Raw genomic sequence first — 16,832 nt, forward strand, 5'->3', positions numbered from 1 at the left:
AAGTTGAATGTCGATAATAGCAATATAGAAAGATTGCAAAGTAATAAGAAAGAAAAATAAAACACATAGATTGTACATAGAAACCCTTTCGAGAAAACTACAGGCGGAAGAAAAGAAAATTCACTAATGTTGAAAATCGAATGAGATAAGAAAAGTTCCGACTACATCTATTTAAAGGTTTTGAAAGACTTTATTCTAATCAAAGTCAAATAGATGAATTGTAGTTCTATACAGATTCCCTAGTTTTTCCACTGTATTATTTCTTTAACAGGAATTTGGACCACACAACTCTAACAAATCTTTTAAAAATTATAAAGATATAGGCTATTAAAATGGTGAAATTACATTTTTATTATCGTAAAAATTACAATTTAATTTCGACCTCTTTAAAAAAAATATGATTCGCCCTTGACAAGTATATAGTAAAATATTAAAATATAAATATTGAAAAAAGATAAATATTAATGTTTTAAAATTGATTGTGGAATTAAACAAAAAAACTACCAATGTACAAAATATTAACCTTTAATTTAATAAAAAATTTAATAGAATTATAATTACTATTTATCAAGTAAATTTATTTAAATAAATATTTTAATAAGATTAAAATTCTTATTTATAGATATCACAAATCTTCAAAAATATTTAAATTGACGATTAAGATTACATTAGAAAATTGCTTTTTTATATATTATAGAAAAAATCTATTTAGATAACGACGGTTTCAAAGTTCAAATTCAACACGTGTCTTTGTCCAGTTATGGTTAAAATATATCATCAATCCTTGCACTACTCAGAAATTTGGATTTTAGTCCTTATACTTTTACTTTCATGAATTTAGTTTTTTTTTTTTACTTTTTAGATTTCAACTGTTAACTTTTTTTTGTTAAATTTTAATTACATGTGATTATTTTTTCCATTTAAAAAGTAGAGAGATTAAATTCTTGAAAATAAAAGGTATATAGACTAAATTCAAAATTTTGGAAAAAGTAAAAGGGGTTATGCATATGTTAACCTTTACTGTTTCCTTCTCATTTATTATTTTCCTACTTCTATTGTATTTCCGTTTCCGTTTCTTTCGCTTGAGCTGTTTACTTTCAAACTTACATCTCTATATAAAAGCCTCTTGCTTTGTTGTATGCTGAACCAAGATTATTGTAACTCACAAGATTTGTTAAGAGAAAAAAAAAAAGAAAGAAGGAAAAGAGAAGTCTAGTTTGGTAAGTGAAATGGAAGCAGGGAAAGGAACGGGGTCATCTTCTCCTTCCATAACTACTCAACTCTTTGGCTCTAGAGAGCCACCTTCATCTTCTAATGAGGTTTTAAGGGCTCTATTATCTCCTCAATCTAAGGTATTTTCTTTTATCGTATTCAAAATTTATATCTTTTTGGGGTTTGAATTCTCTTTCATTTCTTTGGACTTCAATTCTTTTGTTAATGGAGTTTCTGGTCATATAAAGCTTCAAAGGTTGAATCCTTTCTTCTTTCAATTGGGTTATTTGATGCTGAATAAAATATTTTTGTTTTAAAGATTTTTGTTCTTTTTTTTTTTAACGAGTGGAAAATTTTTTTAATCTTCTCTAAACGTTATTGATGCTCAAGGAAACAAAGACTTGACATTGTTTCTTAGTATTGGTCTTGTTTTGTTGTTTTTAACGTATTTTGTATAGTTCTTTGCCAGTGTTATCTCATATGCAAGATCACTTTTCAGCCCAATTTTCTGTTTCTGCTTTTACTTTTTGTTTCGATCGTTGAAGTTTTAGTTTTTGTTAATTACACCATGTTGGTGATGGTTTAGGTGTCAGGAGGAAGGTATTTTCGTCCTGGTACGGTGGCTTTACCACAGGATTCCCTGAATGTGCCCCAGAATGCAAAGCCTACAACCAACGGTTTGTACATCATTTGTAGCCTTTTCAAGATTTTATTAACATCATTCTTATATTTATGGACAAGAATTTGCTCAAGTTGTTGTCTTGCAAGAGTCTTTATAACTCTGGTATTTGATTTAACACTATTTGGTAACTTAAGAGAGAGTGGTAGAAATTAGATTATACTCTTTGCTCGTGTTTTGAATACACTTCTTTTATGTCGTTCAATGACTTGATGCACTGCACTTTTTTGTGTTTGAAAACTCTCTAAATAATCAATCCAAACTTGTCAGGTAATCATTCTAAAGGGCATGCAGGTGAAGTTCGAAGTGCAGAAAATGGAAGAGTGGGTTCCACCTATCAGGAGCAAATAGTAGAACCATGTCATCTAAGTTCCTCGATCTACTATGGTGGCCAAGACATATACATTCGATCCCACAGTGACCAGGACTCTGGCTTGGTGAGTACCTCAAAAGACCTCTGGAGTATTCCTTCTGCATTCAAATTTTGATTTAGGAATCTACTAACATGTTTTTCATAACTTTCTAGAACGATGATAGTGAAGAAGATGAATCGGGGTATGCATCAAGAGGAAACTGGTGGCAAGGTATGGTTGTCTAATGGGGTCTTTATATTATGAGAAGCATAGGTTTATATCTTTGTTTTTTGTTTTTCTTCCTTCTTTTTCTGCAGGATCTGTCTATTATTGAGAGTTCACTTGCCAATCTACGTGCATATCAAGGTTAGATATTCTCTGGAATAGCCAATCAATATGCTTATATATGGTCTTCTTGTTGGTACTGCATTAAACCCATTTCTCTATTAATCATCACTTAATAGGTAAGACCTTTAAAACCTGAACCAATTCTTCAACAACCTGTAGTTAAGAGTGTTAACCCTGATTGGTCTAACCACCATTACTACTAAACTGATATTTAACTGTATTGTTTAACCTTTAAGTAAAGTAATTTGAAGGTGTATAAGTGAATTCTTAATGCGCATGTCTCTCTTCATTTTTTCTTTAGATACAAATGGTTGGCGAGTAACTGTATTGTATTTTCATTGTTTTTCTGATACACTTGTATATTCTTCCTTAACAGGTACATAAGGAAGATACAGATAGCAGTTCGATCTGTTTCTAGCTATATACATGGAACTGGACTACAGTAATCAGACATTGCGGACAGCACTATAGTTATTTGGCTCCCTTCTTCGACTTGAAGGATGAGACTTGTTTTTTTTCTTTTCTTTCTTTTTATTCTGTTAAGCATATCTACTTAAGTGACTTCTTGATATACTATGATGAATTAGAACTTGTGCTTGAATGTCTGGTTTCTCGGCCATAATCAAATAAGATTTTAGTTCTTGCATTAATCAGCTTCTTTTGCATATGTACACCCCTAGAACAACCCCCAAGTTTTCTCCTTAAACAAGCCACGGAAAAAGTAACTGGCAGGACATATTTTTCCTTTAAAACTGTCAAAAAAATTACATTCGTCTTTTGAGATACTTGAAAGCATCACTGTCCCACTTCATGACTCAGATTTTGCCTCTTAAGGATGCCACGCAGCATATAAAGTTAAACAAACCTTCAATTGTGTGTGGCCCATCATATCCCACAATTATCTTTCATTCTGTCCTTTCCTATTTACTTATCTGAGCAGTTTAAGGTTCCCCAATCAAACGTTGCAGCCCACAGATTAAAGCAGTCTTTATCTATCTATCAGTCGGTGGGGGCAAACCGCAAATGCCTTTTAACTGGTCGTTATAGATGATTGTAAGGGTTAGGACAAATATTCTGCAACCACACAACCTTTTGTGTGAAAGTTGATTAGGATTTTGATGTTACATTTATCAATGGTCGTCTTCATGATAGTTGAAACGTTGTTTTAGCTTTGTTAACAATTGTCAAACGAATCATACCTATAGAATCCAGGTTTGTCGATTTTCTATTGGCTTGCTCAACAAAGCTACAAAGAATAATGTAATAACATCATATATAAAAAACTCTTCTATTGGGACAACTGGTTGAATTACATTCATCAGCGTTGGTTGCATTTAGGATACAGAACAAATAACAGGGTGACTACTGTTCATCATTCTCAAACATCTTCCTATTGCTACCAAATTTTATAAAAGAACAATAATTATAGAAAGAGGTGAAAGATTGTCGTCTCAAGGAAATGGTTCATGGTGTGCAACATCAGGGTTCATTCTTTGGGGCTGGCTCGGGCTTTGGTAGGCTCACAGCCTCTTTTAGACCCTCAAACGATACCCTCGATTCTCTAGCTATACTTGAAGTTGAACCTGATTCAATTCCTTCATTTGGACTACTGTGTTCCTTGTCTCTTAAATCAATACCAAGATAGTCAGTCAACAAGACCTTTTTCACACCCATCCCATGGTGTGGGATTTTGTTGCTTGAGAATAATGGTGAACTTTCTCCCTTGACGGGGCTAACTAGATGTGCTGGTGAAAAGTTTGGAGTTGTAAATGCAGTTCTATAAGGGGTGCTCGAGAAGGGCACTGAGTAAGGAATCGAAAGACTCTTCCGACTGATTACACCAACTCTGGTCGGCGAAGAGAATTGGTCTGAATGCTTGGTCAAATCATTAACATAAAGCAGATCATCGATACGAGCCACAATGTTAAATGCCAGGCTCTCTAAAACTCTAGAGTAGCTTTCCAAAATGGATTTCCCAATATCCTAAGTAGCACCACAACACTCAATTATTAGCATGGCTATTTAGAAAGCCTTCTTAAGAACAAATATGAAAGTGGAATTTGTGACACAAACCTTGTTGTACTGAATCTTGCTCATATCTAAAGTGGTCTGGGGAAGATCGGGGTACCGCTGCTTCAAGCAAAGCAGGAGGCTTTCAGCTCTATCTGCAAGTATTTCTCTCTTTTCAGCATCAACCATTAGATCCTTAACCATGTCCCATGACGACTTTGAACTAGAGCGGGATGTGTTGTTGACAGGTTTGGTATTGGTCTTTCTGCGCCACAGATATATTGAGGCCTCCACTCGGTTGGCGATATCTATAGCTTGATGCTCGGAGGACAAATCAAGGCAATCAAGAAGACATTCAGGAGTAAACAGATCAGATGAAACATAGCGATAAATGAGATCTCCTAAGCTTGCTCGGCCATTCTGAAACAAATTCTAGCAGAAGTTAACAATCAGCGCTTCCTAGAACACGTACACAGTACATCTAATTCTTTTACCTTTGGAAGAGACTCAAAATATGATTCAGGGACTTCCATATCAGCAAGAGTAATGTTGTTGATAGCCATGGCAGCTTTTAGGATCTGGTTCGCACAGTCACGTCTATGCTGCAATTGCTTCCTTGAATTTTCATCGAGGCCTCCTGCGGGCACTCGAGGCACTGGAAGCCACCATTTTTCCTCTTGACGCTGAAGGGCTTTCCGAAATGGGGTTGATCCAGCAGCCTCCTGAGCTAGAATCCCATGGTCAACATACCAGAACTCTGTATCAACAAAGCTATCTAATATCTCCTGCAAAAACAACTCTACATTAAAAATGAACTCTACAACAGAACCATGTTTCCATATTGCAATAAAAGTCGGTGGATCTTACAAGAAGCATGTTGTCCAATTTTCTTAAAGCTGGGAGATTAACATAAAGATCCGACCGGGGCCTGCACGTCATGACCTGAAATCACAGCAAGGGCCATTGAAATTTAAACTACAAATCCACCATTAGATACAAATTGTTCACTAGATTTTAGAGCTGCCCTAATGTCACATTTTAAATCAAAGCTTCACCTCAAGCTTGCTTCCATCTGGGAATGTCTGCCACGACGGTATCAACTCAACAATGTGATCACTAACAGAAAGAAACCATTCCATCTCTCTTCGCCACTTTGCTTTCTTCTCAAGCGGTACTGGTTCTAGCCTCCATATTTGCCCAAATAAGGTGGCTGCGTGGTTAAGGCAAAGTGAATGAGAAACAAATGCCACATGGAGAAATTAAACAGATAAAAGAAACTATGTTTAAAGAAAAATAGTCAACATACCACAAAGATTGGTGATGGCATTTGAAATAGCCAAGGCAGTGCAAACACCATTTCCACACCCAGACATATCTTCACCAAGCAACAATTTTGCAAATCTTTCCTTCATCAACTCAATCTCTGCAACCCCATTACGAAATACATCAATAAAATGGATCAAACAAGGAAAATGAGAGACATTTTCTTATAGTAGTCATAATACCTGAAACCGTGGAACCTTGTTTCTCCAATTTCCTATCATCCATGGGGGGTTTCTTTCTATCTTCACTAAAACTACTACAGATGCTGCTGTCTTCTGTTTCAGCAATTTCGTGCCCATGCCAATCCAATGAAGGTGGTGAATATAAGTCTTCCTCAGAACTACTGTGACTGTGTTCCTCCTCATGCACTGTTGTTTCTGATGTGAAAAGATCAGAACTTGAGCTACTTTCACGACCCTTGTCTTCAAGTAACACAGCAAAGGTCCCCATTTGAACCCCATTTTCACCAAAGCTTTTAATCTTCTCTTCAATCCTTTCTTTCTTCTCAACCAAACCCTCCATGTCAGCTCTCTTTTCTTCAAGAACACCAGGTGAATCACAAACAGCAGAGTTGTTAACTATTGTACCACCATAATCTAATCTCTCTAAGCAACACACATTTGGCTCTATAGCTCTGTAGCACAAGCTTTTAACAGATTTTGGAACCCAAAAGCTACTAGCTTTTAGCTTTGGTACAGGCAAACAAAGCTTGAACTGGTAATCTTGTTGTTGGGTTGAGCCTATTTGCTCTCGGTGGATGAAAGGTCCATCCATAAGGCTAAAACCATGCCTGCTTTGAGGCAGAATGGAAGTAAAAAAAAAAAAAACTCAGAAATTTGATATGGGTTTTTCCTTAATTTTTTCTTAATGTATGAAAGAAAAAAGTGTGAAGCTTTGTGGTCTTATATTATGGAGTAAAGCTGGTAATAACTATTTGAAGAGAATCCCCAGTTTTCCTTTTTGTTATTTTTCCTAAGTTGTCATGTTCTTAAGCAGACAAGAAAAGGGCTTGACAATGTCTAGGCTTTGTTTGAAAATTAAAAGTAGGGTGGTGATGGGAGGATCTATCCATTCAAATCCATGACGTCTATCCTTTCAATTTATGTTGTTTTTAAGATCCTAATAAGATGCACAATGCCTTTAGTTTCAAAATTTACCAGTTCTCGGTGTAAAGGAAAAGTTGTTGTTCACTTTTAATTATGCTGCTTAAGCGCTCCACATTGTCTAATCTTCTTTTCCAAACCCAAATCAAACTTTTATCATTTCCTCCTTACTTTGAATTGTAAATGAAATTCAACAGGATGATATACATATCAACCCTCACCAACTTTTATTCGAATTGAATGCCAATTTTGCTTTTATGATTCACATTTCAGTTTTACTCATAAATTTATTCCTATTAATTTTTTAAAATGGTTTACCATTTAATCCATTGGAAAGAAATTTTAATGCTTAGTTTCATTAAAATCTAATTTTCCTTTGGGAGTTAAGATTGGTTTGATCATAATCTTTTCTTCTTCTTTTTTTGCGTGACTTACTTTTGAATTATGGTTGGTTGTAATTGATTGAAAATTTACCGGAATGATTTTTGAGAATGAATAAATGATTTAGAAGTAGAATAGACGAAATAAGTGATTAGGACTTTTAAAAAGATAATGTAAAATTTTAATATTAAATATTTAGTATTTTTGAAGGTTTAGATTATAATAAAATTATGGGAAGGGTAAAACAATGTTTCTTTTAATTTGGAAAACGAGTAATTAAGATGTGATGCAATAATAGTACATTTTCATTTATTTTTTAAACATTAATTAAGAATATTTGAGGATAATTATAATTATATAAAATGGAATTGGAGGTGGTCCATTTCCACTTCCAATTTTATTTAAACTTTGTTAGAGGGGGAAACAGGGAACTGTTAGGGGTGTGAGGAAACCCCTTTATTTTTATAAATTTATTTTGGGTTTTTGCAGCATCCACATTTAAATGAAATGGTAGGTTTTGAAATTTGAATCCAAAGTCCTCCCCTTCTTTTCTTTTTCCTTTTTCAGCTTTCAAGTTTGAACCAACAATGTCTGTATTTAAGTAGCCCCAAGTTAAAACTATTTTTAAAATCAAGGGATATTCTATTTTTTGGCCCTTAAATTTTGCAACTACATTCTACTCTAGTATTTATAATTGTACTCTTTTTTTTTAAAAAAAATTAGATCCATTTTGGTTATTAAACATTATATGTAACACTCTAAAATTATACCACATCATCATCACCTGAAATTTTATATAATTTTTTTAAAATTTTAAGCGATAATATGGCACAATCTTAAAGTGTCACATTATCATTTTTTTTATATTTTTTTAGCTTAAGGATCAAATCGAATCTAATTATTAAATTTAGATGCTAAAATGAATAAGTAGACATAATTACAAAATTCAAGACCCAAAAATTATGTTTTCTCTTAAAAATAATATGAAATAGATTTGTTGATTTGAGGGGTTTTTTTTTTTTTTTTTTGAGTGATGATTGATTATTGAATAAAAAATTTAGTCACGAGAAGGATGGGTTTATGATTGACCCAAAAATAGTTAGGCTAACAAAAGTCCAAACCATGAGCCCATTTTCTCAGTAAAAGCCCCATTTATGATTAAAGAACCTACAAAACAACTCCAGGTTGTGGATATGGATTATGGAATCTGGTTTCAGCAAAGCTTATACCTCGTTATCTATGAAGTTTTTGAACGTAGGAGATCATCTGTATTGGTTTCTGAATGTTTCCTTTGTGTTTAATGTAGTGCATGCCTCCAGTGTGGAAAGCTGTTTTGGGCACCGGGACAAGGCCATGGAAGAAGTAAGAATGTGTCTGAAAACACTTGAAAGTGTACTCAAGGGAAAGAAATTCTTTGGGGGAGACACCATAGGACTACTTGACATTCAACAAGATTCAGGACTAGATTTTTTGACAGCAGATGAGTGCCCTGTGTTGATCAAATGCTGTGAAGAGTTTGTAGACTGCAACGTTGTTAAGCGACACCTGCCTCCTACACATAAACTAATCGCCTTTCTAAAGAATTGGCTATCTGGCAATGGATGGACCGATTAATCCTATTTCCTCGTGATTTTGTGCGTAGTAGCTCAAAGGCAACTTGTGTCTTTGCATCTAATGTTGTGCTATTTCCGGATAATGTATCATCTTTACCTCATGGAATCGTGTTTTTCTTATTGGATTTCTCTCTGGAATTGGTTAATTTAGTATTACAAAACTGAGCTTTCTCCCATGCTCATTGCTTCGTCTCCTTTCTGACTGTCCATTATATATATGTTAATTATTAACTTAAAAATCTACAAAACTGAGCTTTCTCCCATGCTCATTGCTTCGTCTCCTTTCTGACTGTCCATTATATATATGTCACTAATTAACTTAAACATCTTAACCACTTCCGTCTCCCTTAGACCGTCACTGATTAAGTAAAGATGATGATGAAAGCCAACCTCTCTTCTTCCCCAAGAAAACTATGAACTCCTCCCTCGACTAATAGCTTCAAACCATAGTATTCCCTACAAGAGTTGAAATAAAATAATAAAAAATAAAAAATAAAAGGTGAAGAAGTGAAGGTTTTTGGAACATGGGCAATCCCTTTTAGCCGGGGGGTAGAGCTGGCTTTGCGATTGAAAGGTGTTCCATACGAATATATAGAAGAGGATATCTATAAAAATAAGAGCCCTTTGCTTTTGAAATACAATCCAGTTCATAAGAAAGTTCCTGTTCTTCTCCATAATGAAAAACCAATAGCAGAATCACTTGTTATACTTGAATACATAGAGGAAACATGGAAAAACAATCCAATTTTGCCACAAGATTCTTACGAGAAAGCTATGACTCGATTCTGGGCTAAGTTCATTGGTGACAAGGTATAAACTTATTTTTTCGATCCACCTTTTTCAAGTCCATATATGGCCTAAAAAGCAATTGTTACAAGTAAAAATTCAAATAAACATGTTTGGTTGGGTTTATTAATTTATTGTTTTTATTTTTTTAATGTAAACTTATGTTATAATATGATACTTTGGTTATATTTTTATTATAAAATAAATATTTGATATTGTTAGCACATTAATTTGTCATATAAAATCAATGTTTACAGATAACTTAATATAGAAATATCATATAATCCTCAAAAACAATATATACTATAAGTTAATTATATTATTATTTAAAATAGGATTTTTTAAAATAATTATATCATATTTTTTTCTGAAATAATCATGTTTAGAGGCGAATCTCCATCGGAGCTAAAGGGGTTTTGGCAGCTCAGATTTAAGCACTGTTTTTTAATCAAAAACGAATTGATGAAAGTGTAGTGTCGGTGTTAAGTTTGTGTGTGTAATGTAGTGTTGGACAGCTATACGGAAACCAGAGTGGAGCCCAGAGAGTGAGCGAGAAAAGGCGATGGAAGAAGCTTGTGAATGCCTAAAAGCTCTTGAAAGTGCGCTCAATGGAAACAAATTATATGGGGGACATACAATTGGACTCGTTGACATCGCTGCCAACTTTACTGGCTTCTGGCTTAGCATCGTTCAAGAAGCTACAGGGCGCGAGTTGCTGTCAGCTCATAAATTCCCCCTCTTGTTCAATTGGAGCCATTGCGGCATCGTTCAGGAATGCCTGCTCCCCCAAAGACAAGGTATTATCCATCTTCAAAGCTCGTGTTGCAGCACCCTCAATAAACAACCCATGTGTCCTTCAATACTAAATAAACAATAAACAACCAACCAAATGGCTCCTATCCCAGGCGTACAAAATAGTTGATAAATATCTAGATCTTTCTATCATCAACCCCATGTGAAAATGGATGGAAAACAATAAACAAAGTGCCACGGTTTTTGAAAACGAGTTCATAACAGTGATGGCGCATCATGAAAGGCTATGATTTTCGACAAAGCAATATTATTATCATTATTATAATCGTCCCCATAACAGTGCATTAACTCACAAAGTACCATATATCTTTAAGATTCAGTAAACAAACGTAAAACTGCGTAAGCTACTTGGTAAAACATGATCAAGCAACATACACTCGTCCATCAAATTATTGTTTGGGAAATCAAACTAGAAAATATTATGTAAACTACTCAGTGCTTGCTGGAGCTTGATTGTTCCTTGACGATGGTAACAGGGCAAGTAGCATGCGTCACAACATAGTTGCTCACACTCCCCAATATAATCCTGCAAAAAAAAAAAGTTTTTCATCCAAATTCAAAACCCACCCAAATCAAAACAAAAGGAAATTGACTCTCTTTTCTATGACATTGTACTTTTAGTACCTTCGAACAGTTCCAAGCCCACGGCTTCCCATAACCAAAGAATCAAGCTTTAGATCTTCAATGGCATCAAGAATTTTTTCTCTGGCATCTCCTCCCCAGTAGATTTTTGAAACAACGTTTATCTGTAATAAGATGAATATCAGTTCCAAATAAGCCTATATCGATGACCTTTTACAGGGTCAAAAAAAAAAGGATCACCTCTTTTTGTCTAGAAGCAGTGTCGAGCATGTCAAGAACTTCAATATCAGTTTCAACATCATACTTCTTCATAATCTCCGGAACTCTAAACTCTGTCAAAGGTATAAGAGCTGCGACAATGGAGAAAGAAACAAACCCAAGATTAGATCCGATGAGCAAACGGAAGAAAAATCAGATCTTTTAAGCTTTTGGTGTGAAGAAAAACTTACGAGAACCGGATTTTGCCCAGAGAGCATTGCGAGACTCATCAAGAGAGTTGTTGTTGATGTGGATGATGTAAAGGGCATCCCCTTTGTCAGCCAAGTTGTCTATAGCCCATTTAAGAGCGTTCTTGCTGCTAGCGGAGAAATCCATAGCCACCCCTATGCTTCTAGCTCCTGGCATTTTCGCTTCTTTGCAAAGTGGAATCAACAAGTTTCGTGTCCCAGCCTTCAAGATAAAAGCTAAAAGTAAAACAACTTGTCTAATGCTAAAGCTGAAGGACGGTTTCAAGAGTAAGCATACGGCAGGCCCATGGGTTTATATATATGTGTGGCAGCAAAAAACAAATAAGTAAAGCCGTTCAATCAATCTGAAACGTACACGCGTTCTAGAAGCCGTGTGATTGATTGAGTGACGTCCATCCGATGGTCGCGTGAAGATTGATATTTATTCTTTCTTTGGAATTTGGATAATAAATGTTGAATATTTGCACGCCAACCCACCCCTATGAGTGATGGGACATCATTCATTCTAAAAAAGAAATTAATTAAAATCAATCACAAGTCCCTGTAAGTTTCGAAAATTGAGAATTTAGTCTCTAAGTTTCTATTTCATTAAACTTATTTAGTTCTTACATTTTTTAAATTTTAAAATTCAGGGTCCTGTTAGTTTTATTACAATTTTTTTTGTAATTCAAGCTAATTATAAAGTCATTTTTCAATTACTTGGTTAGTAATTGAGTACTGTTTTTATTTCAAGAATGTCAAAACAATAAATTTAACAATATTAACAGTCGGACCTAAATTTTAAAATTTGAAAAAGTATAAAGACACTATTGTTAAATTTTAAAAAATACAGGAACTTATGGCATATTTTAACAAGAGAGAGAGAGAGAGAGAGTGGGACATCATGATCCATCCTTTCCCCTAGGTTTCCATGTGATTTAAGAAAATAATGAATAGAAATATTCCCTTCTTTTTATCTGTCCTCTGGCTTTTTCTCTAGCTGTATTAATTGTCAACTTTGTTGAGTAATACCAATAATGTTTCAACACTGCAATTGAGGCCATTGGTTAAAGAAATTGCAAGTGGGTATCGATTATGAAGGAAAAAGAGCCGCAGTTGGAATCCTTTTGTTCAAAGTAATCTGGTTGGATTAGGGCAAGCCGACGACAAAGGGGATGGTAGAATTGTTGTTGTAAGTAAAAGAATATTGTGGTACAAATGTACAAAATTTGGCCCCTTTCCCATTATTGCCAACAAGCAGCACTGGATAACTTCGAAGATTAAGTTTTGGAAGGGTAGGAAGCTGCTTGGAACCTTCCCTTGTCAAAGCTAGTTGTCATTGTCAATGCCCTATGTCTATGTGTGAGCTTATGTATTACATACCTTAGAAAATGATGCAAAATCTTTTTCTTTTCTGTTTTTCTTAATACTGATATTTAACGATGAGGATCATTTAAATCAAGAATTCGTGGAAGACGATAAGGTAAAAGAAAGGGATAGAAAATTGTCAAATTGCAAGTACGATAAGGAGATGCAAGTTGGTTTTAAGCTACAGTGGGCCGCCAAACCAAGCAAGCACAGAAGATATGACTGACGGTGACCCCATCCAACGCCGACTCATATTTGTTTTGGAGGCCTACTTAACTGAGGCATATTGCCAAATATTAGGCCTACTAAGCAGATGTTGGTGTGATAAGCAAGTTCAGCCCACGATCCGAAACTGGCCTTCCAAATACCATTTTGGGTCTAAACAGATCATCTTGGACTTGCATATTTTTATCAATTTTCTCCCTTCATTGGACGTGAGAAAGGTGGCTGTTTTGGGTTTAAGCTCTCTTTTTTCTTTTATTCTTTTTTTTTTCAGTATTCATGTGGTTAAAGTGACATACATTTTATAAATCTAGTTGTTCTCTTTTTCTTTTTCAAACTAAATCTGTGTATGTAATAATTTTATTTTAAAAACAATAATTCAATCATTAACATCATTAATATTTCACTTCAAAAATGGTCGACGTGACATGTCGGTAAAGCTATCTTAGTATAAGATGACATATTTTAATTAAAAATGCTGCCTCGATATTGGATCAAAATTTTAAAATAAGAAAGTATTTTTTAACGTGTTAATTGTTTAGGGTTAAATCACAATTTTAGTAAAATAGAGGGTTTGATGTTTCGACACAAAAAATAATTATAGTTTGAAATAGTAATTTTTATTAAAATAGTAATGTAATGAAAATGAATTATAAAACGAAAATGTTGTTCCTTAAATTAAATCCTAATTATTGATATCAAATTGGTTGATAAAAATCTAAATGAGTAAAATTTAAAAACAACAAAGCCTCCAATATAAGTAGTAATTAAGGGTGGGTAAGTAAGAGTAATGGATTTGTCATCATCAACACCTGCAGTAGAAGTGGAAGAGAGAGAGAGAGAGAGAGCATAATCTACTAATTTCCAATGATTGTACTAAGGTTTGGTAACCAATTTTGCAACATTTTAAATGTACATTAGATTTTTAAAAAGCCTTAGCTTTCTAATTAACAAATAAGCAGCTGGATTCTGCTTCTGTTTTCCACTTAATAAGCAAATCTGGGGTGTTGTTTATTGGGTTAGACAAAGTGCATAATGGCGGGAGACAAATGGTCAAAGTTTTGACCTAAGAAACCAATCCCTCCCCCCAAAGAGGTGAATATGGACAATGCCACACTTCCCACCATAAAAAAAAGGGAGAGCATTAAACACGAAACCCCGTTCTTGCCCGCTAATCAAGGTGACATGTTTCTCTCCACATTCTCTCTCTTTTTTTTAGCTGTAATGTTGAATGATTGATTATCAGTAACAACCAAACATGTCCAGGGTTATAGTTTTTACAGCTGGTCTCCTACACCACGCGCCTGTCATTGCGCTTAAACCGCCCCTTTTCCTTTTCGTTCAACAACCCTTTTGTTTTTGTTTGATGGTTAACATTTTTCCACAAACTCTGCCCACCCGAATCCCAAGTGCTCACTGCTCAACAACATACCTCTTTTTAAAAATCAACTCTTTTCTGGATTTACTCTATTGGATTTCTTCTATGTCTTTAATCTTTTACAAATGTGTCCTCAACAAACTTTAGACCTTGAATAAAAGGCTCCAATTGACATGCACCCACATTCATACTACAAGATATGCAACAAATACATCCATCTTCCATTTTTTTTCTTTTGAAAGTCTTACAACTACAACGTAAATACACATCCGAATAATCACCAAATAAAAAATAACGTAAACGATTTAAGGACAGAAATAAATAATCAAATTACTACCATACAAATTTGAACAAAATATCGGACTAAAACAGAACAATAATTCATGGTGCTTTGGCCGGTGAAATTGTTGATCGCCATGTTCTCTGTTTTTTTCCCCTTCCCACATGCGCATGTGTGAGCTACCAAAAGGAAAATGAGTGATAAGATCAAGTGGGTTGCCATAAATATAAAGGGAAAGAAGGCCAAATATAATTGATAATGGAAGATCCCCATGTGAAAATCAGACCACCCCAATTAGGTCAATCACTGCACCTAAAGGACCCGATTTTTAAGTGAAACACATCATCTTTTATTTTTTCTATTATTTGGTCTCATCAATGTTTTGTTAATGGCGTTTGTTGAGATTGACCACACCATGATTAAGGTTAAAATTATGAACTCTATCTAATTTGACTTGCAGTATTTGGGGTCCATAGTCATGCTAGGATTGAAATGAACTGCGGCTCATTATTTTGCTTCCTATCCTCAAATTGCATTAATTCTCTCCAAGCATGTCATGTGAAGGATTTTGGGGACCTACCAATATATGTCAATGACTTTGACTAATCAACTTTTTTTATTATTACAAAAAAAACATATTCATAAACATAAACTTCCTAGATATATTGCTGTTAAAATTTACAACTTTGATTAAACTTTGGGTTTCAAATCTTGTATTAATTATGGAACACCAGATATATTTTCATTATAGCAAAACAAAATAGAATGAAGTAGTCTTATTCGTAGACTTGTAGCACCAAAAAAAAAAAAAGGAAATACTATAAAAATTTGTATATCTCGATTTTAAGGTCACAGTGTGTCATGGCATAGTTAACGATCATTTTTCTTTTATATTTTAGTTGTGGTTGTTAATGCTTCAGTTTTAAACGTTGCGTTTTACACTTGTTTAGTTAACTATACGGTATGTTTCAATTAGTTAAAAGATGTGTTTTGACCCATTAATTATTGGGTTCCTGTTATGGGATTTCCAATATATACCTGTAACCATTCCTAATAAAGGTTATGAAATTGGAAATTGTTTTCTCAGTATCCTTCCTCTCTCAATTCTCTCATTCTCTTCTCTATTTTTTGTTTCTCTCTTTCTTTCTGATCTAAGACACAACAAGGTATCAGAGCTGCCGATCTTCATGATCGGCGAAGTAGTAACCACCAGAATGCAAAAGGAGTTTGGTTTGATACAAGGTGAGCTTTCTCACATGCAAGTGGAGTTCTCTCCGTTGGATGCAAGGATCGATGCGTGTTTGAAGGACTTCCAAGAAGGAATCAAGTCAGAGGTACGTTCGAAACTTCGTTCTGAGCTCCACTCTTTATTTGAATAGTATTTTGGTCAGAGTCCACTAGCTGCAGTCGCGGGCTTGGTGATTGGTAAAGGGAAGGGTGTTTTGGGGTCTCCACCTGGTTTCCCAGCGAAAGAACACTTAGTGGTATCCCCAACGCCAGATCTCGGTCACTCGAGTATGTCCTTACGGGGAGCTATGGTGGAGGCTGAGCATTCTTCTTTTAGAGTAGACTGTCCACACTTTGATGGTGAGAATTTTAGGTGGTGGTGGTCCAAATTAGAACAGTATTTTGAAGCAGAGGGAACTGGTGAACATGCGAAAGTTAAGGAAGTCATGTTGCACCTTGAAGGGAAGGCACTTGAGTGGCATCATTTCTTTGTCCGTAGACATGGGGGGTTGCACCTACTGACTTGAGAGGTGTATGCGAGGGGACTTAGGGAGCATTTCGGGTCTAATTTCTTCCTTGATCCTATGGATGAGTTAGTAACTCTCAAACAACTGGGCTCTGTTGATCAGTTTCATGATGGCTTTTTGAGTTTGTTGAACCAGCTCAATTTACCTGAAACATATGCATTGAGTATATTCCTTAGTAATC

The 16,832-nt window shown here is 34.9% G+C and overlaps 3 protein-coding genes and 1 pseudogene across 3 annotated transcripts; 2 read left to right on the top strand and 2 right to left on the bottom strand.

Moving 5' to 3' along the window:
• The first annotated feature begins 995 nt into the window (after positions 1-995).
• On the top strand, positions 996-3,242 carry LOC107899350 (uncharacterized). The gene is made up of 6 exons (XM_016825037.2): positions 996-1,352; positions 1,799-1,889; positions 2,162-2,328; positions 2,418-2,475; positions 2,562-2,610; positions 2,969-3,242. Exons 1-5 carry the CDS (start codon positions 1,230-1,232, stop codon positions 2,576-2,578), a joined length of 456 nt encoding a protein of 151 aa, XP_016680526.1. The 5' UTR covers positions 996-1,229; the 3' UTR covers positions 2,579-2,610; positions 2,969-3,242.
• Positions 3,243-3,866: 624 nt separating this feature from the next.
• On the bottom strand, positions 3,867-7,017 carry LOC107899348 (rop guanine nucleotide exchange factor 7). Its single transcript, XM_016825035.2, has 7 exons — positions 6,108-7,017; positions 5,909-6,025; positions 5,658-5,812; positions 5,470-5,544; positions 5,097-5,387; positions 4,666-5,022; positions 3,867-4,575 (listed from the first exon to the last, which is right to left on the bottom strand). Exons 1-7 carry the CDS (start codon positions 6,697-6,699, stop codon positions 4,072-4,074), a joined length of 2,091 nt encoding a protein of 696 aa, XP_016680524.1. The 5' UTR covers positions 6,700-7,017; the 3' UTR covers positions 3,867-4,071.
• Positions 7,018-8,609: 1,592 nt separating this feature from the next.
• Positions 8,610-10,674, top strand: LOC107898190 (glutathione S-transferase U8-like; annotated as a pseudogene).
• A 177-nt stretch (positions 10,675-10,851) lies between these two features.
• Positions 10,852-12,154, bottom strand: LOC107899349 (universal stress protein PHOS32). Its single transcript, XM_016825036.2, has 4 exons — positions 11,653-12,154; positions 11,444-11,553; positions 11,246-11,367; positions 10,852-11,147 (listed from the first exon to the last, which is right to left on the bottom strand). The coding sequence occupies exons 1-4, from the start codon at positions 11,825-11,827 to the stop codon at positions 11,054-11,056; spliced, it is 501 nt and encodes a 166-aa protein (XP_016680525.1). The 5' UTR covers positions 11,828-12,154; the 3' UTR covers positions 10,852-11,053.
• Positions 12,155-16,832: the final 4,678 nt, after the last annotated feature.

This window comes from Gossypium hirsutum, chromosome D04, assembly GCF_007990345.1.
Source record: "Gossypium hirsutum isolate 1008001.06 chromosome D04, Gossypium_hirsutum_v2.1, whole genome shotgun sequence".
Classification (NCBI taxonomy): Eukaryota; Viridiplantae; Streptophyta; class Magnoliopsida; order Malvales; family Malvaceae; genus Gossypium; species Gossypium hirsutum.

Bases quoted from the DNA above. Each gene is read 5' to 3' on its own strand.
- LOC107899350 (XM_016825037.2), top strand. From the start codon at position 1,230: ATGGAAGCAGGGAAAGGAACGGGGTCATCTTCTCCTTCCATAACTACT. The intron at 1,353-1,798 runs GTATTTTCTTTT...GTGATGGTTTAG, and splicing joins TATTATCTCCTCAATCTAAG to GTGTCAGGAGGAAGGTATTT. The intron at 1,890-2,161 runs GTTTGTACATCA...CAAACTTGTCAG, and splicing joins TGCAAAGCCTACAACCAACG to GTAATCATTCTAAAGGGCAT.
- LOC107899348 (XM_016825035.2), bottom strand. From the start codon at position 6,699: ATGGATGGACCTTTCATCCACCGAGAGCAAATAGGCTCAACCCAACAA. The intron at 6,026-6,107 runs GTATTATGACTA...ATGGGGTTGCAG, and splicing joins ACAAGGTTCCACGGTTTCAG to AGATTGAGTTGATGAAGGAA. The intron at 5,545-5,657 runs GTGAAGCTTTGA...CTGTGATTTCAG, and splicing joins CAGATGGAAGCAAGCTTGAG to GTCATGACGTGCAGGCCCCG.
- LOC107899349 (XM_016825036.2), bottom strand. From the start codon at position 11,827: ATGCCAGGAGCTAGAAGCATAGGGGTGGCTATGGATTTCTCCGCTAGC. The intron at 11,554-11,652 runs GTAAGTTTTTCT...CCATTGTCGCAG, and splicing joins CTGGGCAAAATCCGGTTCTC to CTCTTATACCTTTGACAGAG. The intron at 11,148-11,245 runs GTACTAAAAGTA...TTTTTTTTGCAG, and splicing joins GGGCTTGGAACTGTTCGAAG to GATTATATTGGGGAGTGTGA.